This window comes from Lepisosteus platostomus, chromosome 4 (assembly GCF_059453375.1).
Source record: "Lepisosteus platostomus isolate fLepPlt1 chromosome 4, fLepPlt1.hap1, whole genome shotgun sequence".
In the NCBI taxonomy this organism is placed as follows: Eukaryota; Metazoa; Chordata; class Actinopteri; order Semionotiformes; family Lepisosteidae; genus Lepisosteus; species Lepisosteus platostomus.
In genome coordinates, this window is record NC_142614.1 from 21,798,523 (window position 1) to 21,824,081 (window position 25,559).

Here is a 25,559-nt window from a genome sequence, read left to right on the forward strand (position 1 = left end):
AAAACAAGTAGATACAAAATGATGAGATTCCTGACAACAGAAGACCGGACCCCATTATGATCATGTATCCTACTTTTATTACAAGAAACAGAAGAAACTATTTTTTTCCCAGGATTTTATGAGCCACAGACATACTGTAGATTCACAAGCAAAAACTAAGGGGCTGTTGCATCTGAAGGAAGTGATCGGGATAAGCGTCTAGCACAAACTTACCCACTGCATGATTTCCTTATTCTAAAAATGTAAACCATTTCTCCTTATCAGATTCCTGTTTATCCTACTGGGACCTAAAGGCAAAGCCAAGTCCTACCATGAAATTGGAAGGGCGATAGCCACCCTCATGTCAGACGAGGTACGTGTGCCGCGTGCTGGTGACTTTTGTCCGTTTTAAACGGGATGGTAATGTGCCGCTAATTAATGGAAACTTTCAGATGGGTTAATTACATCAGTAGGCAGATTACAAATTGGGTCTGGAGAGATCAAAAAAGATTATGGGCCAACCTATTTCCTCAGAGGGTCCCAGGAGGCAGGAGATTTGGTAACAATTAAAAGTATACTTTGGTGTGCTTCTGCTTAGGTGAGTTTCATTTAACAAGACTTCTTTTCGTGACATCACAAAATAACTAATTAATGGGCTCCCATCCTGTAACACAGAGGAGTCATTAAGGCACTAGTGCAAATGAATTAAACAAGGTAACTAGCAAATTATAGAATTTTAATCTGGTATCATTTACTGGTAAATCCTCTTTAGACTGTTCTAGTTTTTTTTTTTCACTTTAAAGGATTAATTTAATGCTGTCTTGACATCTTTTACCTTTTGATTACGTGCTGTCTTACAATTTTAGTCGTTTGCATCTTAAACATGTTTAATTGAAATCTGGACATTCTGTAAAGTCTCAGTTTTAAATGTTATTTTTTTGTATTAAAAACAGAAAACAAATCTCAATTAAGAAGTGTACTTGTCCATGTTTTTCCCTGACTGACAGCTTTAGTACTGTAGCTTTGAGGTACAGCAATGGTTTCTCAGGGCTAATCATTGGACACATGGCATTTATTAAAAGATTAGAGAATACTGGAAAAGAGCCACTACACCATGCTTGGATGTGGGAATTTGGATAATTGGTGGTCCAGGAATCTATAAAAGTTAAAGTGACTACATGTATACCCGTCTCTTGTGAAAATGAAGTAAATGAGAATTAATGTAGTATTTATTTATCATACAGTACATTAGGATCTTTTTTGTGCATAAAAAGTGCTTTAAAAGTTGTCTTAGAATTTCATCACTGGTCATGCGGCATGTTTCATTTTATCCTTATTCTTCTTTGTCACTTTCCTTCCCTTTGCTTATTTCTGTAGGCAATTGTGTGTTCTAGAATATTTCATTGTTTTTTTCGGCAGTACAGCAAATAGAATTGTTGTATTAGTTCAGTAATAAGTGTTCCTTATTACGGGCCACTCATTACAATATACACAAGCTTTTATACTGAAGATATAAGGATGTAACCTTTTTACTAAAACAATGTTTTTCTCTAGAAAGCTTTCACTTGTGAATTTTAACTTTGTTTCTAAATGGAAAAACATAATAGACACACCAATTAATTAAAATGTATTCTACTACTGCATTCCATTTAAGAAAATCTAATCAAAATATATATTATATATAAATATAATTTATATGGTAATGATGGCTTTCAAACAGTAATTTTATGCGTCAAGACTTATTTTAGAGTCATTAGAAAAATGTAATTAGGTCAGATTAGAAAATTGTGGATAATGTAACTCCTTTTTGATGCATTAGGTAACTAACTACATTGTTCCCACAAGTTTATAAAAACAATAACTTGTATTTCTGGTGATAAAATTATTTTTTTCAGTATTGCAGAGAAGCTTTATGACCAAGATCCTGTACTCAAATCTACAAATGTATCTCAGTTATCTTTTAATCTAGGTTTTGTTGTTTCCTCAAGTTGTACTGAATGTTTACAAGCGCTGCATATCTCTATTTCCCTGATATTGACTTTTTTCTCGTAGACTTATTTTAACCCTTATTTTTGGTTTGAACCAAAAGTTCAGTGTGTGATTTCAACTACAGTTATGAATATTAAAGCTATCAACATACAGTACTTTCCAGTTGCACCATCTGTTGAACATAAGCAAGCACTGTAGTTAGAAAAGCAAACATTCACAAAAACAGGATTTCCTAAAATTACATTTTGAAACAAAATTAGTGACTTCCCTGTGAAAACTGCGCCCAGAAAGTATTTATCAGATTTTGGCTTTGACAGATTTGTCCTGTAAGACCATTATTGGGTTGAGCCTTTTCCTTTGTCTCTTTTAGAGCCACACTACAATGAATTAATTTTTATTTAATTAAGGAGAAAAAAGTTAAAATGATTGTATACATATAAATATGAAGGAATATAGCAAATATTATAGAAATCTGTTTTCTAAGCTTAATGCCACTCAATGGTTCACTTGAGATATACTGTATTACTATACATTAATATATTGTATATTATCCAAAACCCATATGTAAACTTTAGATTTCTGCTACAGTTCCTAACAAAGTTGTACAGACAGCATTTGATACTTTTCTCTCTTGTAAGTTGACATTATTGACTGTAAACACATGAAAATAGGAGCTACTGTAACTTCTCTTTCAAAAACATTTTAGGCACCTTAAGATGTAAAGATGTATAGTTTTCAGTATTTGACAGAATGTACGGAATGATAAAAAATGTGTGCTCTCTTTCAAAATATATATAAATAAATAAATTATTATAATCAAAATAATGTTGAAAACTGAATTAGCTTAATAAAGGCTTCCTCCTTTTAAACATTTGCATTAATGTTTAGTAGTTAATTTTCTACCAATTTGATTAAACAAGTGATAAGAGGTGATAAGGGCTTAAGCGTTTAAACATTTTAATATAAAAGGAAATTAATTCAATTCATGAATTGATTTTACTCACAAATAATGACAGGAAAAACAGATTTTAAATGGTTAATGTTGCGCTGTAGTAATTTCTGTGTTTTCAAAAAAATAAATGTCTAAATTAAGCAAGTTTAGCTGTACATGGGTCCTAGATTTTTTAGAAGGTCTGAGGGACTCTTTTTTCCTTCAGATAGTCCACGTCTGCCATGATTTTTAATTTGATTACAATTTAATAATTATAAATATTTTTGGGGGACTGTGGAAAGAAACCAGAGCACAATGAGGAAACCCACACTAAAATGGGGAGAACATGTGGTGCTGTCTGTTTGGCACAGGTTTGAAATTGAACCCAGGGCCCCAGCACTGCATGGCATCACTGTTAACTACTGTACCACCATGCCACCTCTTGATGTACACTATCTTGTTTCTAATTGCCTTTAGGTGTTCCATGACATAGCATACAAAGCCAAGGACAGACAAGACCTGCTGGCTGGCATTGATGAATTCTTGGATGAGGTTATTGTGCTTCCACCAGGAGAATGGGATCCAGCCATAAGGATAGAACCTCCAAAATCACTTCCATCTTCAGACAAAAGGTTAAGAGAAGAGCAAAAAAAACTGTGTTTTTATTAATAAGCAGCGGTTCACACTCACTGAGCTATGGGATAGAAAATTGTGCTGACAGCCTCAAGCTTACTTGAAATTTGCTGTTGCTTTTGGTTTCATTTAAACAAAAATGAAATCATCATCTTTAGTCGGAGCTGTTGGTTAGGCTTGAAGGCTTTTTATGACCGTGAATTAAAATGCTGTGAATTTACATAAAATATCTAATTGACCCTCATATTAATATAAGAAATTATAATTCTACATGGAAACCTTTGAGATAAATGTCAGTAAAACTTATCTACAAAATATTGTAATTTGTATTGTAAAAAAAGTTAAATCATTTTGCTCTGTTTATTTTATTTGGTTCTTTGAGAAATAAAACTGACACATAATAATAATAATAATGATTGCAATAAAGGTGACCAAGTGTTAATTTGTTAGGACAGTATTGGCCCCACTGGCAGAATCACACCACGGTCTATGAGAGGAACAGGACAAAAAAGACAACATTTACAAACTGATGCTAAGTGTCACAGATGCACAGCTTTCACAGTACAACTCATATTGAGTGGCACTGATGATGTCAAATGAATTTACCTATGTCTGTTCAATAAAATATCAGTACACACACTACAAAGATTTAGTAATCTTCTTGATAATAATAACTTTTTGAATCTGTGAATTAGATTATTCTGTTCAATATTGTTTAAATGGTATAGTTGTTATGCGGATCCACTAATAGTCTGTAAAAGAAATGTGGAACATTTTCAAACATATTATTGTATATGCCTTGTTCAAGAATTGTGTTTTGCCTTTTATTTATTTCTTGTGTCCCTGGTGAATGAAATTTGTCTCTATATGTTAATAATGGAGTCTGTTCTCCCTCTGAACAGAAAGAACATGTATGCTGGAGGGGATAATGTGCAGATGAATGGAGACACACCTCATGATGGAGGTCATGGAGGTGGGGGGCACCATGTGAGTGATGAGCTGAAGAAGACTGGAAGGTAAACCATCAATTTCCTGAGTGCTTAATGCTTCAAATAGACCCATTAAACACACACTTCACAGGTCATTGTTTTTCCCACAAAGAGCTATTGTACTGTGAAGCTACAGGCACAATGGCTAATGACAGGTCTGACAGTCAATGCATGATGTGCAGAAGTATGACAAATGCAAAGCATAAGATGGCTGTAGTACAGTATGTGGTTTCATGTTCGGAGCATGTTTACAACAGCATTACAAGGTAAATAGAAATAAGTACAGTACGTTGTCTCATTTTCATAGTGCTGTAGTGCTACAGTATGCATTTTTGGATATCAATATAAATGATAACTCCTCATTTTCTGGAAACACTTATGAATATTATTAAGTAAATCTGCGCAAACATTACATAAACACTGTATACTGTAGGTATTATATGGTTTGTAGGAAACTGTTTTTTATACAAGTTTTATAATACTCTATACAGAAGGGTAAATGATTTTGTGTTGCATACTATATGCTGTAGATGTAAGGAAAATTCATAATGACCCTTAAATATGTATTGTTTTCTATTATAAACATGATATTCTGTATATCCAGAAATATTGAAAAGACAACATTATTTTACTCTTGTTGAAGACACACTGACCTTTAACTGGCCTTAAATTAAATTAAATATTAATAAGGATAAACATTTATATGTTAAAGTTGTGTCTTTCTGAGACATGTTCTCGCTTGTTCTTTTTGTGTTGGGTCTCTGTCTTGTGTTGGTATGGGAATTACTGTGGTGAACATATAATAATAGATAAATACAGGTTTTGGAGGTGAGTTAGAAGAAATAAACACAGAAAAAATAAGCAAAGCAAAGAGATTAATGCAATCTACACAACAGTGTTTAAGCATGTTTCAACAGGATCAATGTAAAAAATGTGACCCTCCTGTAACTATTTTCCAGTTTATAGAGTCAAATGGAGATGTTAAGGTTGCCATTTATGGACAGCAGATGTCTCTTGAAATTAATTCATGATTTATTATTGAACAGTGATTGGATAACTTCATTCGCACAGGTCATACAACTGCTTAAACTCTGGCACAGCACTGTCAGAGCTGTGAGTCCAGTAGCATTCAACTGCCTAACTACAGGAAACAGGGTTACTCTTAGTCTCCACAAGAAGCAATAAATATGTCTTCAATTGGTCCATAGAGAGGAAGTGGCTGTCCCTAGCGCACCACATATGACCCTCTAGGAAACATTCCATTAATAACACAAATGTAAGGGTGATAGCCTGGAGAGGAATGGGTAAAGTTACTTGTCCCTGAGGTTAGAAGTACTTGAGACATTTTAAAACGACTGTAACATCTGTAATTATTTGGCACTTATTTAAATTACTGTACTTTTCAATTCATTGTTACATCAATGAGCTATGCAATATGATTGAAACAAACATCATTCACTTTGAGTTTTATAGGTCCATTTGATATTAAAATATGAATTTACATTTGGTAATAAAATATATCCTGAAAGTGTTGCTGAATGCTTAAATGCTGAGTATCCACATCAACTAAAAACATTTTTTAATTGCTATGACGCATCTTTTTGAAAATTAATATGGAGAAAAGGGATGAAATGCGAGCAATCTGTAGTTTTTATATTCTTAAAATTGACTATTGTGAAATTCTGAATAAATTCTGAATAAAAAAATTCCAAATCCCTTCCGTTTCTTGTCAGGTTTTGTGGTGGCCTTATCCTTGACATCAAAAGGAAGCTCCCATATTTTGCGAGTGACTTTTATGATGCTTTAAACATCCAATCACTATCTGCAATTCTTTTCATCTATCTGGCAACAGTCACCAACGCAATCACTTTCGGGGGTTTGCTAGGTGATGCGACTGACAATATGCAGGTGAGCCGTTTTTTGTTCTTCCGAAATGCTTTGTTGGTAATTTGGTTGAGAAGAATGTTTTGAGAACTCATCAGCTTCTTTTTCTTTTAACCTTATGTGCATATATAGGTAGGATAGCTGTCCGGATACATAAAATCAGGCCTGCTGGTCGCCCTGTAATTTGGTCTTTTGCATGTGGTCATACAGCCTTGTATTATGTAGCTGAGGCAGTTAGATTGAAAATGATGTGCAGCAGTAGCTGTGCGGCACCTGCGGGTACCAGTTACAATGGACTTGATTGAGCTATTCAGAACAGAGCTATAAATAACTAAATAGCCAGATTACAAAGCAGTCCTTGTTAAAGTCGGCTTCTGGTTGTATGCTTCTTTTTGTAAATGGTAAAGATCAAGGATGAGGAATGTTGTACTAACCTTTAAAAAAGATGCACATTAGTGTTAAAATGATGTAATATTCTGAATGCTCTCTATATAGAAACATTTAAACTTTAAACTGAAAATCAAAGATTCAGCAGTCAGTTGTTTTAATTATATGTGTGACATAACTTAAATGAAATATTGCTGCACATACTGTATGGATGAATAGATATACATGCTGTACACACAATACCAAGATTTCTGTCCAACCTGTTTTAAAAAATGGAAATGATACAGTATATAGGATTAGAAATTTAGTGAGAATGCTACTTATTAGTCAAACAATAGTTTATCATTGAATTGATTTAAGTGTAATGCTTCACTGTTTCATGGGTGAATGTATCTTGTGCTCCGCATTAAAATTTGAAGCATGCCTAACTACAGATATTTGAAAAACTAATCTTACATTACCTGGGGTGACATATACTGTATGAGCTGAAAATCCGTTCAAGCCAGAAACATAGTAACACCTGTGGTTTGCTGTCCAAATTGACAGGTAAACAAGACTTGGTAGCAGCTTATCTTCATCATTTCTCCTTACTCTCAGTATAATACAGCTACTATTCAGCATGCTACATCAGTCAAGTCCACTTGTTCTTTATTTCTGTATAAAAGCACCATGATCTCTTGTAAAAGATACTCAGCTCAGTTTTCTAACTTTTATGCCACTATTTCACTATAGCAGTTTGTTTTGTTTTGGCATGCTCTCATGGGTCACACCAAATAGCATCAGATTGTGTACAGTTTATCAAAAGTCTGCTATAGGAAACATAATCTGTCTACCAGCTGCTAAAGATATTACAGTGGGTCTTTATTGTCTCTGCTGTCTGAGTTACTGTACCTTCTCTCTGAATTTGGTCTTTGAGGTTTTAACTTTGAAGAAATGGTAAAAAAAGCTGAGCAAATAAAACTAACAACATTTGAAGCCTTAACATTTATTTGGCATTGATGTATTAAACTTTGCTGTCAGAAAAAAAGAAAGCACCTTCAAGTGGAAATTTAATTGTTCTTTATACTGTATATATACGCCGTCATGGTGGTACAGTGGTCAGCATTGCTACCTTGCATTGATGGTGCCCTGGGTTAAATTCCTGGGGAGCTATCTGTGTGGAGTTTGTATGTTCTCACTCTGTTCATGTGGGTTTCCTCTGGGTGCTCCGGTTTCCTCCCACAGTCCGAAGACATACTGGTAGGTTAATTGGCTTCTGTAAAATTGGCCCTGGTGGGAGTATATGTGTTTTTCTGTCTGTTTGTGCACTGTGATGGACTGAGGACCTCTCCAGGGTGTGTCCTGCTTTGAGCCTGTTTCTTGTTGGGTTAGGCTCCAGCTTCCCTGTGATCTTGTGCTGGATAAAGCAGTTAGAAAATGGATGGATAGGTATACTGTACTGCATGTATCAAATGTATTTCATTTAATTAAGTAAAACTATTGTATATTTTGTTCTAGTTGTTAGATATGATACTGTTAACACTTATCTCCTTATCATTTTCCTCTTCATTGAACTCCTGGCCAAAGTCTTAGGCAAAGTCTGAAGTTCATAGAGATTTTGGCAAATACAAATTGTATTTATAGACACAGTTATTATAGATACAGACCAGATCATTATCTTTGTACAGTATCTACTGTCTTAAAAACATAAAACAATATTTGTGTATATTGTGTATAAGTAATAATGCTTGAAGTCTGGTCAATCTCACAATATCAAATTTTAATTAAAAAAGGAATCTTATCATATGATATCATGACTGCCAACTGACAATAAATAAAAGCAGGCAAAAACTTGGTCTAAAGTTGGGTTTTTAATGTTGAGATTTGTTCCTTCAACAGTGTGCATTTAAGTGCACACTGTTGAAATCCTTTGGCTTTCATTGAACTTTTATTTATTTTTATTGGCACCTCCAATTACAGTGTACTGTAATGTCTCTAATGTACTGATAATAAACTTTGCATTCTTCAGAATAAGTTGTTTTTCAACTGCAAAGGAACTTCCTGGAAATAGAAAAGTGAAAGAACAAAACAATGTCCTATTTTTGTATTGTTGAGCAATCTTATGCTGTTAAAAGATGAGGACACATTTATTACAACATAAGAAGAGTTAGACACGAGAAAAGGCCTTTCAGTGCATCTTACTCATTTTTTTAAATTTAATAGCTAAGTGAATCAAAAATCTCAAACAGCTGTTTCTTGGAGTTTAGAATTTCTTATTAAACCACCAATCTGGAAATTGATCCAGATACCTTCAGCTCTTTAAGTAAAGTGTTTTCTATGCTCTGATTTAAGTGGATTCTCTTTTAATTTTAAAATGTGACCCTTTGTTCTTATGTTACAGAATCTCAAATAGTGTATTGGCCCTATCTGTATTCCTTACGATTTTACACTTGGCTCATATCTCCTCTCAGTCTACAGTACTTTGCTCTTGATTGAAGAGCTTTATCCCTATAACTAGTCCATATACAGTATAACAATCTCCTGAAACCAGGAATCATTCTTGTTGCAGTTACTTGAGCTCTATGGCTATAATATGCTTTTTTTGGTAAAGAGATTTTGAGTACATTTTTCTAAATTGAATCCTGTGTTGAAATGTTTGAGCGTCATGTCTATTTATAGAAATTTAAAACACATTTTTGTTACATACCCAAACCTTCTCTTTTTTATGTGTCTGCATTGTATTGATGAGGGCCTAGAAGAATCTACTTAAATACCCAATCATTTTCATTATGGCTTACTGCAGCTCGGAGTCACTCATAATAGATGTGTTGTGTCTATGCCTACTTCATGCATAGATCACGTTGCACTTAAATTTGCATTTTAAATGTTATCTGTCAAGTGCCTGGTCGATCCATGTTTTTTTCAAAGTGTCTGTCACGATTGTAGTCCCTCCCCTTTAAGGGCGCTCTGGTTCTATCACTTCGGACTTGATTTTGTGCACCTGCCCCCTGTTCCAGCCTCCTTCCAGCCAACCTTAAAAGCCAGACGCTGACATTAATCCGGGCTCCGCATTGGTTTCCACATCATGCGAGCCCAGGACCTGGATGCGCCTGGCTCCGTTATGCTTTTAGTTTCTGTTCCTGTTCCCGTTCCCGTTTCCCCTGCCGGTCCCGACCTGGCGCTGGTTTTTAATTGTCAGTCCCGGATGGATCGCCAGGCTTTAGACTTTTGCCCTGTCTTTGGATTCCACTTTTGACTCATCCCCGGATTGTTTGCCTCGGTCTCACCTCCCCCGACCACCAGCACTCAATGGACACTCCCCCTGTTTTCATCCCTGTATCCTGCATGACTTTTTCCCCGTGTTTTCCTCACTTTCCCTGGATCGTGTCGTCTGCATAGGGTCCAGAAAGAACGCTTTTGTTACAGTGTCTTACTCTTGCTTTGCAGTGCATCTAGGTTTGCCACTATTTTTCAGTTGCAAAGTTTAAACTAGTTTGATAACTATATCAGAATGTAAACATTTGATCCAGACCTGGATCCCTAAAATTCCTGTTGTATACAACTGCTTATACCTACTCAATGTGATGTACAATGCACTTTTTTCCTGTTCATTTACCAGTTCTCAATCTGCATGCATACGTTAACCTAGATTACTATGGAAATTTTCAGAAGCTTTCTAGAAGTCTAAATATGCTAAATAAACTGTCCTTGTAGCTTGCTCTAGAAGTACAGTAAGTCAAACAGACCTGCCTTTCTTGGCAGTATCACTGTTTTTTTTAGTCCAGTTTAGGTCAAATTGTTGCGATCAGTTTTACCAGTAACAGACATAAGACTGAATGGTCTTTTCTAGTTCCCCTTTTAATGAATTGTTGTTAAATTTGCAATTCTCCAGTCTTAGGATACAACTTCTATCTTAAGTGAGAGTGGAAATACAGTATCATAGCTATGGATACTCCCATAATCTCTTTTCCTATCACTTTCATACTCCCAAACTATCTTTTCTGTAATAGAACTAGGAAATTATCATCAGATCCAGGTAATTTCTTTTCATTTTAACTGACCTATTCCCCACATCATTTCTTAAGCTATTACTTTTCAATTTGAATTTCTTTTTATTTACTTTTGCTATTGCAGTACTAAAAATGTTTTTGCTTCACTTTTAGCTTTGCATACTTATTCTTTTTGTGTCTTTGAAACTTGGGCCATCTTGATATCTTTATACTGTCTTCTTATCAATTTATTTCTCCACTAAACCATATTTTCTTGACTTGATTAATTTGTTCAGAGCATTCACTGTTAAGTTTATCTATCCTGCCTCTATTGACTGTTTAACCACTTCCATGTTCACTACTTGCAAGCTTTGGCTCATTGTTATATAGTGTACTATTCCAAAATTATCAATCCTAATTCTTGAAGGAAGCTTAAGAGGTTAGTATTATATTAAGATCACAATTGTTCCAGTTCTTCTATCAAATCTGTTCCCTTAACTTAATGTCAATTAGACTATACAGTATATACTGTATGTTCTATACTATAATATATTTATATAATTTATGTCCTTATGTCAGATAATCAAACAGAATGATACTTTTGATTTACACCTTATATTCAACCTTGAATCAGTGTAATGATGTGTAAAAAGAGATTATGTTGTTCTTATTTTATGCTGTATTTTCCAATTGACTCATAGCATAAAATGTCCTCCAATAATGTAAAGACATTAAGGGTGATGTAACTGTTGGAACTTCAGTCATGTGGTTACCTTGACAGTGCTCAAAATGTGGCAGATGCCCTTGATTTCCGCCAAATGTAAAGTCACATTCACACAGAAGCTTTTCTTCCACCAAACAGCGGCATGCTGTTTGTGCGCAGGCAGGCTTGCTGCTTTGAGAGGTTCCGGCCTGCATGTCCCCCGACACAGCATTATTAATTCATGAACAAACGTGCTGTCCCCTCTCTTTTAGGGAGTTCTGGAGAGTTTCCTGGGCACTGCGGTTTCTGGAGCTGTTTTCTGCCTTTTTGGTGGTCAGCCTCTAATTATCCTCAGCAGTACAGGTCCTGTTTTGGTCTTTGAGAGGCTGCTCTTCAATTTCAGCAAGTAGGTCCGAGGTATTTTACCAATCAAACCGTAGGCTGCAGAAACCACGCACCACCATGATTCACAGCGATATAAAAATACTGCAAACCATTTTTAGAATTTCTGGTTTATCCCACCTTGTAGCAGTTCCTGTTTTTTATTCCTGTGTGCGGAGACCATCTTTGTTAATGCAATAATTGCTTGTCATTGTGCTTTGGAAGGGTTTGGCACACAGCACTGGGGCCCTGGGTTCAATTCCTGAGGTGATATCTGTGTTGAGTTTGTATGTTTTCCCCATGTTCGCATGGGTTTCCACTGGGTGCTCCAGTTTCCTCCCACAGTCCAAAGACATACAGCTATTTTAATCAGATTTTGTAAAAATTGGCCCTGGTGTGAGTGCCCTGTGCCTTTTGCTTGCTGGGGTAGGCTCCAGCATCTGCCAATAACCCTTAGCAGATAAAAGCAGTTAGAAAATGAATGAATTTATTTAGTTTTCTTTGATTGTTTACATTTAAAAGCTTTGTTTTTGTTATTTTGAACCCAAACATATTTCTTGTAATTTTAATGAATGATGACCTTGTATGTAACAATGCAATTCAATTGAGTTTAGTCCTGTTACCATTATGAAATATATCTTCTAAATGAAAAGAATATTAAAAACATGTTCTTCCTATGTTTTTATTATATTCGTCCGTTCTTTTAAAAATAAGTTTCAAAAAACAATTTCAACACTGAATTGATTCACTAAAAAAAATACAAAAAGCTGATGACTCAGAACTAATAATAATGTTAAACAAACAGTATTTCCCAGATTGGCTATTACTTGATCAGGCTTACTTATATTGCTGTCCAATAGACCCTTAACAACAATGTGCTTTCATGAAGGGAAACAAGCTTTTTTTACTGATATTTACTGGGCAACAAATGGATAAGCTCCATCAAGAATTTTTGGTGAAAAAAGCTGGTTTTGGAATTGTATACTCTGAAGTATTATGTGCACATTAGCAGGCTGTCATTAAAATAATTTTGGAAGATTATGAAAGCAGAATGGACAGGCGGCATCTGTAGAAGAAGTAAATAAGGGGTCTGGTCTACTTTAAGACCTAAAAATATTATAATACTAGGGTACTTTCTGTTTAATTTGATAACAGAATCTATTGTATGCCTCCCAGTTCTGAATTTTTATGTCCTTAATATTTCATTTTCTTTTTGGTCTCTCTGTGTACACTGGCCTTACTGTACATTAGTTTTACCCATAAGGCTAAAATATTAAACAGAACTAAGAGCATAAATTTACTAATTACTGTACAAAAGTGCAATATACTGCACATGTACTGTACATAACCAGTATAAAAAAGTGCAAGTGCAATGTATAATGCTTTTCTCTGAATAAGTATAATGGACATTATATAACTTTAGTATTATCATGTTACCTGTAAAGGATACTTTTTAAAGTAATCTCTAGTGTGAATTATAATATGTGTTTAAAAGAATAATAATCTAATGCTTGTATAAGAACTGGCTTGAACACAATATATTGTGTTTGTGTTTATCCGATATCCGATGTGCCCAATTGTTGATTAATTTTCTCTGAATCCTGATTTCTACACCCTGTTGAGATAAAGAATTCTTATTCAGGTGCTTTGTGTTACCTGGGGTAGGTTTATACGTGATATTACAGATATGCTGATTTATCTAATTATATTCTATTACTAGTAGTTCAAGTAGGTACAGTAGCTGCGTTAACATGCGCAGTCTACAAAGGAACAGGTAGTGGGTTTATTCCATGCTGAAAATAAAATAAAATAAACAAAGTGTGGCCTTCAGGCCTTCTTCACACCTGAAGAAGGCTCCATAGCCGAAACATTGTGTTTCCTTTCTTTTCTTTTCAGCATGGAAGAAACCCGCTACCTGTTCTATTACTAGTAATGAGCTAAACTAGTGTTATAATACAGTAGGTGATTTTTGGTGGAAATTTAAGCAGGTCAATGGAGGCTACATTTTATGTTGTGCTTTGAACTTTTTATTGCTAAGACTACTAAAATGTAGAGTAAGAGCAAAAAGTTCAATTCTTTAAACCTCATTGTTGGAGATTTATTTAATCACAGAATGTATCAAATCGCTCTTCTCTGGACTGATTCCAGAGAGTGCAGCAATTTTTTTATATCGTGGGTGGTGGAATTTTGAACAAATATTTTAGTTCACGATTTCAAACAACCACTTGCAAATCCAAGAGATTATGTTACATGAAAAGTACAAGGTTATTTTTCCGGAGTTCCTGGAGCAATTCTCTAGTGTGCAAAATTTTAGAATATTTTTCTTCAATAGTAACTGGTTGGTGTTATAATGTTTAGCGGTAAAACTAAAATTGTATTTCAGTTTTGTTTTTTTTTTCTATTTTAGGGATAATAGCTTTGACTATTTGGAGTTTCGACTGTGGATAGGCCTGTGGTCTGCATTTTTCTGCCTAATTCTGGTTGCTACGGATGCCAGCTTCCTTGTACAATATTTCACCCGTTTCACTGAAGAAGGATTCTCCTCGTTGATTAGTTTCATATTTATCTATGATGCCTTTAAGAAGATGCTCAAGTTGGCTCATTATTACCCTATCAACTCTGACTTTAAATTTGATTATGTGACACAATATGACTGTACTTGTATGCCACCATCGGCAGGTAAGAATTCACTTACTGTATTGTTATTTTCCATTAAGTTCTCTAAGCTATGATCATAATGTTATGAAGACTTCCATTCATTGGTCACTTCAAATCTCATGCATATCACATGTGTCATGAAAGAATTTAACAAAGGAAGAAAAAACAAATGATGAAAACTATGAAAGAGAGCAGATTGTGCTATAATATCAGAGCCTGTGTCATGTCAGTAGCCTACTGTGAGTGGGATTCCTCAAGCATAGATGTACAGTTGGCAGAGTGCTTTCAAGGTCTGGGATTAATCAGTCTGAGCTTCCTCAAGTCTTCCAGCACACACCAAATGCTGTGCTTTTCCAGGTAACTACAGGTTTGATATGATCTCAAGATACTGTCTCCAGTTGGCACTAACACTCCTGTCAGTCTCTGCAGTGCTTGGAACCTATTGGGTAATAAATGCATTTACAGCTGGGCATATTGAAGAGGCAAGTATTGGCATCTCATTCTTTCCCAGAAGGATGAAAACCCACAAACTAAGGAATGTCTATTTTGGGTGCCTAAATAAGATTTCAATTGAGTAAAGGTTATTTTGGGGGGGGTGAAGTTAAAGAACAAAGACGGTTCTGGTGATGTTTGTTATCTGTCATATGCAGTCCCACTACAGAGTAGATTAGGAGGGGAAATGAGCTTCAGCAGTTACTGTACTTTTTCGAGGCAAATTTTCATTCACTTGAAAAATACAGTTAGAAAAGGTATTTAAATAAGCATGCATTTCAGGCCAGACTAGGATTAGGGTTAGAAGACCCATCCAATTTTGATACCATTTATGCTTCTGTTTCCACTTGAAATGACAGAATTGAAAGAGTTAACCCAATAGAATGCATTTTCCTAACACTTTTAATTTCACTCAGTGAAATTTACAGTATTCATTAAAGATGTACTCATAAGGTGTACTCATCTAATTTGATTAAAACTCAAAACAGAAGAGAGTATATTGCATTTTTCATAATATGATTGAATTAATCTTGCTGCAGCTTGGTTAATAATAAAACGGTTTTCAAAGTTTTACAAAGGCCACCAAAGTGCAGAGGCCAGGGCATTCCACTGCTCTCATAGCTCTACATATGGTAACTTCAGCTATCTTTCATTAATGCATGGTGCTGCTGAGAGCCTTTCTGGACTGAGCTGACGCAAGCTGAAATAGCAATCTGTGGAAGCTATTGATTTCTGAAAGTCCACACAAATGAAATCAACATGAGGTTGAAAACTGACTCAGATCACAAGGTTAATTTATGTCAAGGAGAAACAAAGAAGGGGCTGGAGTGGAAAAATTGGTGTTAGAGTTTCGAACAATGAGTAGGGAGTGATTTTCTGACTGAACTACCAGATAACATTAGTGAGGTAATGCTTTGTGGACTGAGTCACTGTAGTTGTTAATGAGAAGATTTGTTGGCTGAAAAAATCCTTTACAGGAAACAAATGTCGTTTAGGGACCACAAAATAGGCATCTGTTGTAGTGCTAATACCATTAAGAAATAGCAGAAGGATAATATGTTATAGAAACACCTAGCATGAAGGGAGGGTCTCTCAAACAGCTGCCAAGTACAGATTTGGATTAACAAAGATACAGTAACTAAATAGAGAACTAAAGGCAAAAGAGCTCCCTCAGTATTATATTTTTCATAAACAATATTATCTGTACAATGCTAGTCTCTAGCTGTTTGTCTTGATTTTCTCAATTTTCTCAGTTTTTTCTAAACTCAACATTTCACTGAAATTTCCTCAATGACATCCTCAGTAGATAATAATAAGTAATTATGGCACAGACTTGCATGTACAATATATAATTATTTTCATTCCAAAGCATTTTACATATACTGTAGGAGGACAGGAAAGACTTTACCCACTGGTGTAGACTGGCACCCAGCTAGTGGCACATGGCAGCCACTATGTGCCAGTAGCCCCATGACACAAGTCAGAAGGTTTACAATTCAGTTGCTTTACCAGTTGATTTAAGGGGGAGGTTAAGGTACTGTTGTCCAGTCTGAGCAACCCCAACAGCTTACTGGGCCACCAAAACAAGTTACAGCAGCAGTGTGGTGCCAGTACTGTAGACTGTGGACAAATGCTCAGAAACTGGGACAATACTTAATGCTATTTAATACTGCTTATTATTATTATCTAAACAAAAAAATGCAGATGACTAAACCATTCCTTATTGCAAATTTCAAGTATTTTCTATGATATAGCTTTAGCAGCTAAATTTTTGTTTGATTTTTCTAGGTTTGCTTGTAAAAAGCAATTAGTCACATTATCATACCTCTGGAGAGTCTTTCTTACAGAGAATGGTTGCTGCCATTTCCTAAATTATTAATTGCATTTACATTAAATTTTGATAATCCTTATTGGCATATGTTTTTGTCATGTCTTTCTGTATTCAAATGTCTGGATTCTCAACGTTTCTATAATTTTGCCATCTACATGACATTTTGTTGCTACCTTAAAAATATAGATTTTAAGATGACACAAATGGACAAAAAGGAAGTTTACAATAGGTTTATATTCAATCACTACTTTTCAAAGATATGTTTTTCAGCTTTGCTTAGAAGTCCTAAAATAAAATGCTTTCACTAGTAAGTTTTCATTTTGTTTTGTTTTCTCATAGAAGTATACAAATGACTGAATTCTAGCCAATGCTTAACTGGATGTTGGGGCAATTGTGTGCAGTAACATACAATTGTGTTGAGTCTAATTCTGACAGTGTATTCATTCACTCTCCTTAGACTTGGTTTCATGTACAGTAAGAAACTTTTACATTTGCTTTATTAATAAGATCAGTGTTCATGCAGTCTTGCCAGTCAAATACATTTCTTATCTGTGGATTTGTCAGATAATGATCTGATTATGTCAGATTTTCACATAAATTCACAAGTTTCAAATAAATATCTAGAAAGGTTTTCATTTTCAAAATTCAGATACATTCAATATCACATTAGCAATGATACAACAATTAACATTAGACCTACAGTACATAATGTGATTCATAATGACAGACTTTTCACGTACTGAAAGAGAGCAAGAAGTATTTCCTTTACACCTTTGTAAAGCATTTTTACTTCCAATCATTAAGCCAATTAGTGCTTAGTGCTTTTCATCCCAAATGACCCAAAGAATTGACCCACTGCTAAAATGTAGCACCTAAAGGGGAAGCTTCTATGTGCTAACAGATCAAGTGACAAAGTAAATAATCAATTGAATCTAGACTCAGGTATGCTGGATTTTGCAAGCCCACAGTGGAATTTAGCCAGGACATCAAGGTTGATCATCCTACCCTTACCTAGAGTACCATGGAAACTTTAATGATTTTAATGAATTAGTCAGAAATTTGGTTTAATATCTCATCTGGAGGATGGAACTTCCTGCAACACAGTGCCCCCTTGTTTAAACAACTCTAACAAGATCAGAATTACAATGTGGTAATACTGCTGTAATTCAAAATGATCAAAACATGTTACAAGCTCCATGGTGTGATACAAGAGTCTAAGTACTGAATGGATGAGGGGCCTTTACATATTGCAAGTCTGCAGATGCCCAGTACAGTCACTTTGATAGGACACCAAGAAAATCCTGGCCATCTAATCCCAATCCAATGTTGGCAGTGCTCTTCTGATTTTACACTTCTACTTTGGAAGTATAATGGCATTCTGCCAGTGAGAATAATGTTATCCAGATCATTGAGCTCCACTTAAACTCCAAGTGATACTTTTATTGGTGTGTCACTCTTTAATATGACCCTATCTCATGCTGTGTACATACCTTTTGTATTTTAGCATTAGAGGCTGTCGTCATTTTCAGCATACTGTGGATATGATCTTTGAATTGCATCATAGTTGCAATCACTGAGGTCAGAGATATTTTCTTACTCTTGTTTCTCATCTGGAAATGTGTAACTTGCATTCAGATTAAATAGAACACCAAACAATGAATCAAGTACAAAATATTTTGAGATAAACTAAAATGACCGTGACTGAATGTGCGCAAATGGCTTTTAATGCTCCCCCTTTTCAACATCATATGCTGTGAACAGATTCACTCAAGGTATAAAACCATAGACAGTCTGTTGCTGAAAGAAAAGACAAAACCAAAACTAATAAAAAATAAATAAAATCGCTAGAATTTATGTTAATCAATATCAAAACAGTACATGTGTTTTTCAACATTTAGCGATTAGGCATAACTCCACCAAATTAGCTAAACAGATACAGTGTGAGTCAGCAAACAGACTGCAAAAGCTTGCTCTCTCCACAAGCAGTCTTCTGCTATGATGGCCCTCAGTTCTGGCTGTAACAGTGTAGTCTGTTCTGCCTTGCATGAGAAGGCACAAACACAATTTAATGTGATAGACAGCACTAGGGGAAACAACAGATGCTAGAGATTACAAATGTAGTCCCAGTAATTATACTGAATACTGAAGGCAGTATGCAGTATAATGACAACTCTTTAAATAATAATGGAAGCCAACAAAGGGCATCTCATTGTACGTTTAGAGTTATGGGTTTACATTCATAATGCATTTATTGTCAGGCAAAATTTCCTATTGAATTACTATTAGATTCTGCTCACCTACAGTATGAAGTTTAGCCATACAGAAATGTACTAAGAATGATAGATTCTTGCTCTCCAATTGTTTATTAAACCAGCTTCCTTGCTTTCATTTTACATAGTTGTTTTGGTGGAAATTGAATTATTTTTTCATTTTATTTTAATGTTGCTTTTGAAAATGTATATTATTGTGCATAATGAATAACCTCTGCATTAGAGTACCTTGATTATACATACGTATTGGACTAAATGCTTTCAGACAGAAAGAAGGAAACAGCTTTGTCATCAAGTCATGTTAACAGATATTAAGCAGAGATCTCTCTCACATTGTTGAAACAGATGGGAAGGCAGAATTTCAAGGTCTACAGTATATGTAGTCGTTACTAGTCTGGGCAACCACTAACTAGTGTCAAAACAGACTGGTAGAATGAAAAATGAACAGTTTTATATAAATTACTAATCTTATTAACTTTAGATTAACCACAAATTTCTCCATTTCCATAGTGCTTCATGTCTTTTCAGAAACTGAAAGTGCTCGTCAAAGTGTACTTATAATGGTGAGAATCCATGGAAAGTACAGTACATAATCTAAATTATAATCTGTGTAAATGCCACCTGTCTGCTGGAAGGTTTTCTGGTTCTTGTGACTTTTGACATACAGAGTTATAACATTTGATTGCTTACTCTCAACGCAGGCTTAAAAGAAGAGTCCTTTTAAGTGTACTGTTATGTGTATAACAAACTTTGAAATTTTATTTCCTATCAGAATCAAAGCATTTCAGTACAATTGCTGAGGTATTGTTTTATTTTATTCTTACAGGTATGTCAAAGATTTGTGGCACAACCCAAAAATATTTGAACAATCATTACAATCCTTGTACTAATTTGAGACAATACAAACTGTTCTGTTCCTTTTAGTAACACTTCATTGCCTTTGTACAGTACATGTACTGTAAAAGCAGAAAGGCATTCTGTGCAGTGTACAGCGTACTGATATGCTAGAAGGTGCAGTTCCTTGGCATACCTAGCCTTCCTTCTCAACAAATCCATATATTTGGATTTGTTGCATACTCAAAAACAGGATAAGATCCTCATTGTTTCATTTTGAGTAAATCTCCCTTATTTATTTAAAAATGACTTGAAATGAACAAACAAAAACTATATGTCTGATGAGGAAGATCAGGAAAACTGATCAAAGAAAGAAAACTTTACTTTTAATTTTTATGGCCAGTTTATTTTACCAACCTTTGGTCCTTACAGACTTTTTGCTTTTCTTTTTCTTGGTACTGTAAATGTCATGAGTCTGGTGGATACCTTTAATTTAATTTGACCTTTTACAGATCTTCATCTAATGTTTTGATTTCTGTTGAAAAATTGTGAAATCACTATTGAGTCAGAACTGTTTGATAAAAATTGTCAACATCTTTTTCATAATTTTTGATAAGTAATTAACAATTCTGCTGTCAGGGGAAACCGGTTGTTGTTATTCTACTGTATATTAGCCTTGATAACTAAAATCAGTTGTGAATTACTGATAGCTGAATTAATGCTTACAATAAAATACATATGGAAGCAAAACTGATAGATTGTTTTGCTTAATTATCCAGTGCTGGAGGATTTTTATATTTATATAAAATTATATGAATAATGAAATTTTTGCTCTGTTTATAAAATGCAGTATCCTTTATTTTACTGTCTTTCTTCAATTTGACAGCTTAAACAGAATTCAATATTAACTTGTGCATAGAAATTCACTATTTCAAATGTTTATGAGGAAAGAAGAATTTGTTAAAAATACTATGTGATTAAAACAGTTTTTTTCTTACAAATTCTTATTTTGTGTTTTTCCATAGATAACAGCTCAGGAACCTTCACTGATTCTTTGGATTCTCCACCATCCTGGATATTGAATCATACCGAATTGGTAAAATGTTCAATTTTTCTCTAAGATGTTGAGAGTGAGAACAAATTTTAGGCATCTGGGATTTTAATGCCCATTACATTGTAAAGCTGCAATTTGATACAATGAATATCATTTTTTTTGGTCATTTTGCTTTAATGATATTTGTGTAACAGTTTAGAGGAGCACTCAGCGTTTCACTGGCAAATGCATAAGGCCGCAGTGTTATTGATGCAATGCTGTATTGGGACACCAAATGCCTACACTTACGTTTATGAATCTCTTAGAGATATATCAACTATATTGATTAAAGTACAAAATTCAATTCACTTCCCACTTCAACTATGAACCTAGTGGTTCTTTTTCTTAAGTAACTTAAGTTATAAGAATGGATCTTTAAAAATATCTACATTTTAGAGATAGTTGGTTAAAAAGCTGACTTTCTGGAAATCTGAAAAGCAGGAAGGATAGTTTGCAAATATGCACACTCAGGCAGTCCGCGTTATTTCTTCGGAATTAATTTGCATTTAGGAGGATATTATACATTAATTTCCCTATCCATACTGTAATATTGTATATTGCATATTGTATCCATTCAGATATTGTATAGACAATGTAAGCTGTGTTTGCAGAATGCATGTTTATTCTGTTTTTTTTCTTTATTTAAAGATACTGGTGAATTATTTGCCGTGTTGTTTATTGGCAACAATGAATCCCTAAATCTTGGTTAGGGTACTTGCTCAAATTTCAATGTCTTCATCTAGGAATAGTTACTGCTTCTCCCGCTGTTCCTGGAAAGTTTCAGTTTCTGGTAAAGAGATAAACACTGAAGCCTCCATATAACAGGGATTATAATAAAACCTCCATTCCTGGGGCCCTTAACAGGCAGTGATACTGACACCTGAAAAAGGCTCCACAGCTGAAATGTTGTGTTTCTTTTCTTCTCTTTTCAGCATGGAATAAACCTTTACTTGTTCCTTTGCAGTGATACTATAGACCACTTGTGTATAATCTATTGTTTAGAAGAGTTACTGTAATTTAGTATGGATGATTTAACATGAACTTAATACTGGAAAGAATGGAAAAATATGCTATAAACATTTTAATTTTCATCAGTTTAATGTATTTGAACATTTTAATCTAGCTTTAAATGACTAAAATGCATTTATTTTCACAATATTAAAAACAGATCTGTATAAAATGTTAAGTCACACTAATAAGGTTTTAATCAGACAAAAAATGAAATGAGTGAACTGAAAATATCCCCTTTTATTGATCAACGAAAAGTTCATGAAAATCAAATTAAATTGCAACATGATAATTTGAACCAATTAAATGCAGGGGACTAGTGCCATTTGTCAGTGTCTAATGAATGAGAAAATGGCATGTTTTATGACAAGACAACAAAGCTAATTCATGTTGGTCACGCTTTTAAGGTACAGAAATGGAACAAGCCCTGCAGATATTTCCAAGTCTACGTGTTATACAAACCATTGTTGTTGGCATTATTTTGATAGTGACAGTAAGTGAAAGTAAACAAAATATTATTTTAATGCTTAGCAATGTACCAGTTATGCTACAATTAGCAATTGTAGATCGAAAATCACTCACATTGAAATCTGGTTTTATTTAACAAACTGATCATTTTAAATAAACTAATTTCTGTAAAGTAATGATACAAGAACATGTAGAAAAGCATTAAAAATAATATTTCAGTTTTATCTTTGTTCTGTAGATTTGGTTTGGAATACTAGGATTCAGGACACATAAGAGGCTTTTACTTTGAAGAAAGTATTTTTAAAAAATATGTAGTGGTGACAAAACCATTATATCATCTTGTCTGAAAGAAGAAACCTGGTGTGAACATGGAACTGTTGTAATAGAGTCAAATATTTGCGTCATTAGAAAGGGGTGATCAAGGGAGTTTGTGACTATTTCTCAGAGCCTGGAGATGTTCATAGAACTTTAGGGCAAGGTCATACATGGCCTGCCCCAACAGCAGATGTGGTCCTTATGATGATGCAGAAACATCAGGCGACAGCTGCCTGAGTCTTTGTTTTGACCCCTTAAAAGCAAGTGGAAGTTGTATTTCAAAGCAAACAATGAGGAGTTGACCACACACACTAGGGCCATCTGCCAAACAACCAGTGGTTTATGTCCCTTTATAGCCACAGCATCAGAGTTGTCGAGAGTCTTGTGCTGACAAACAGGCCATGAACTAGTGAAGCTTCTATTTTCTTCGCAGATGATTCATAGTACTGTATGTTCTACAAAGTCATTTTTGATGTGTAGGTGGATGGAGTGAACCTGATCATTACATTTCTGTGCTCTGGCTTCTGAAAGAGGACACTACAATGATCGTGGTATAAGGACATGGGAAAGAGATTGATATACTGTAGATGTATGCATCAATGTCTTTAGCATTGTGTTTGGTCACTGCATCCACTCAAATGGAAGGCATTCTCTTGCTCAATATTTAAACCTTTCGTAATAGATGTTGGTCCAAATTCAGTCTGATGACTTCCTCAGAGATGAAGGAATCTCCAGGCTTCAATGTCATCTTATGTCAGAAATCCCAGGTTCTGGGAGTCTAGAATCTAGAAGGTTTTCCACATCTCTCTAAGTCATCAACAGATCAATTCTGTGGAGAAGGTTCAAATGGCATCATTTATCTCTTAATTAAGTAATTGAATATTTTTCCAGGTGATGTGCTATTTATAACTTAAGGAGACAATTCTACTGGATTCTGGTTTTCAGTAATGAAACTGGGAAGGTCTGATTTATTTCCAATAAAAAATGTTTAGGAAGCTCTTGAATGTTGCTTTGCATCCTTATTGCAAATCCCTATATTTATTTCACAGCAAAGTATGATAGAATCCTGCAAAAATCTTTCAATTGAAATCATGCTTTGTTGGACATTTGCTACTGCTCAGGCTAACTGAAGACTGTGCATTTGGTGAACCAGTGTATGTTGCATTTTGCAAGTAAAGGTTTGGAGGATAATTTCTGACATTAATTAACATATTGTTGTTGCTTACCAGTGGTTTGTAGCATGGATATTAAGGTTTCCAAAAGATACTTAAAAGAAAAATGGAAATAAAGTTAAACATCTTTTCTATATAGATATGAAAAAAACCCTGAAGATATTTCCAGGTCTACTGTATGTGTTATACAAACCACATGACATATGAAACTCTTGAAATGTCAATGGTTCATTGTATTTGCAGGTCCTTTGAGAACATTTGCATGATAGCCTCTAGACCAAACCAGACCTTTCTTTAGCAAGACTCATTCAAATGCCAACACAGAATCAATTGATTTTAGTTATATAAATATCAGTGCAGTATTTACTGTATGTTTGGAATTTTTAAAAGTAATAGTTAAAGTTATAGTGCTTTTATTTTGTTTAAAGACTGTATCTCTACATACTGTATGTCCATGACAACAGCCAGGACAATTCTCATACTGTGTTGTAATGCATTTGCATTTGTGCTCTCTTTGTTTTTAAATTCCTCAGCTCTTAAATACCACATGGTCTTCCCTTTCAAAGAAGGAATGCCTGAAGTATGGAGGGGAGCTAGTTGGAGAGGCCTGCAAGTATGTTCCAGATATCACCCTGATGTCCTTTATTTTGTTCCTTGGAACGTATACCTGCTCCATGTGTCTGAAGAAATTCAAGACCAGCCCATTCTTCCCCACTACTGTAAGTAAAAAAATATGCTGTATGATGTTTAGATCTACTGAATATATCTCTGTCTCTTAAGACAGCTTTGATTTGTAGGTGTTGTGAACCTAAAGACATCGGTGCATGCCACTATTAATGTTAATAGTTAACATTTGCTTCCCCAACAAAAACATGGTTATTGATGCCCCTTGGATTTTGCTATAATTGTTACCAGAAAATGGTTAAATTGTAAGTACACTAGGCACCACTTTATGTTGGGTTTTTTTAGCCGTTTTACATGTCATCGGGTTTAAGTTGCCCTTCCAGTGAACACATAAAAAAAACATGTAATACTTAGTAATGTGTATGAGGGGTAAGATCAGAAAAATAGCATTACTAGTAAAAGGTTATCTATTATTCTATCTTTCAATCATCTAACTTTTTGTTGTTTTTTTTCACTTTTTCCTAGAAAAGGTAATGCACATTACTATTGCATTTATATTCATTATAGCAGGTGGTTTTGCAGGTTAAAAATTAAAATATGTTCTGCATGTTCATCAGTTGCACTCCATGAATAGACATTATTGAGGGAACACTCTTGCTTGGGAGTAGATACATTACAGCTGAGTATGAAAAATTAACTGATAAACAATGGAAAATTAGGTTGAATAAGGTTGAGGTTTTTGAGATTTCATTGAATAATAATTTAAATAGCATCACAAAATTCCACAAATCTTACATAACCAAGTAATCACAATTATGCACTGTGTATATATTAGGCCTTGTTGACATTATTAAAAAAGTGACATTTAAAAGTACAAATATAATAATATCAATTTGCAAATAGAAGTTGATTCCACTTAGAAAAGCACTAGGAAGCCATCATTGTCCACA

At 34.6% G+C, this 25,559-nt stretch overlaps 1 protein-coding gene across 7 annotated transcripts in view; it reads left to right on the forward strand.

Annotated features, from left to right (window-relative positions):
* Positions 1–25,559, forward strand: part of slc4a4a (solute carrier family 4 member 4a) — a 101,967-nt gene that overhangs the window by 54,837 nt on the left and 21,571 nt on the right. For all 7 annotated transcript variants that reach the window (XM_088629018.1, XM_088629021.1, XM_088629020.1 and 4 more), the window contains 8 exons: positions 265–352; positions 3,377–3,531; positions 4,435–4,548; positions 6,255–6,429; positions 11,736–11,869; positions 14,252–14,523; positions 20,955–21,025; positions 24,519–24,704. In XM_088629018.1, coding sequence (XP_088485144.1) covers positions 265–352; positions 3,377–3,531; positions 4,435–4,548; positions 6,255–6,429; positions 11,736–11,869; positions 14,252–14,523; positions 20,955–21,025; positions 24,519–24,704 — 1,195 coding nt within the window. The remainder of the gene's footprint in view (positions 1–264; positions 353–3,376; positions 3,532–4,434; positions 4,549–6,254; positions 6,430–11,735; positions 11,870–14,251; positions 14,524–20,954; positions 21,026–24,518; positions 24,705–25,559) is intronic.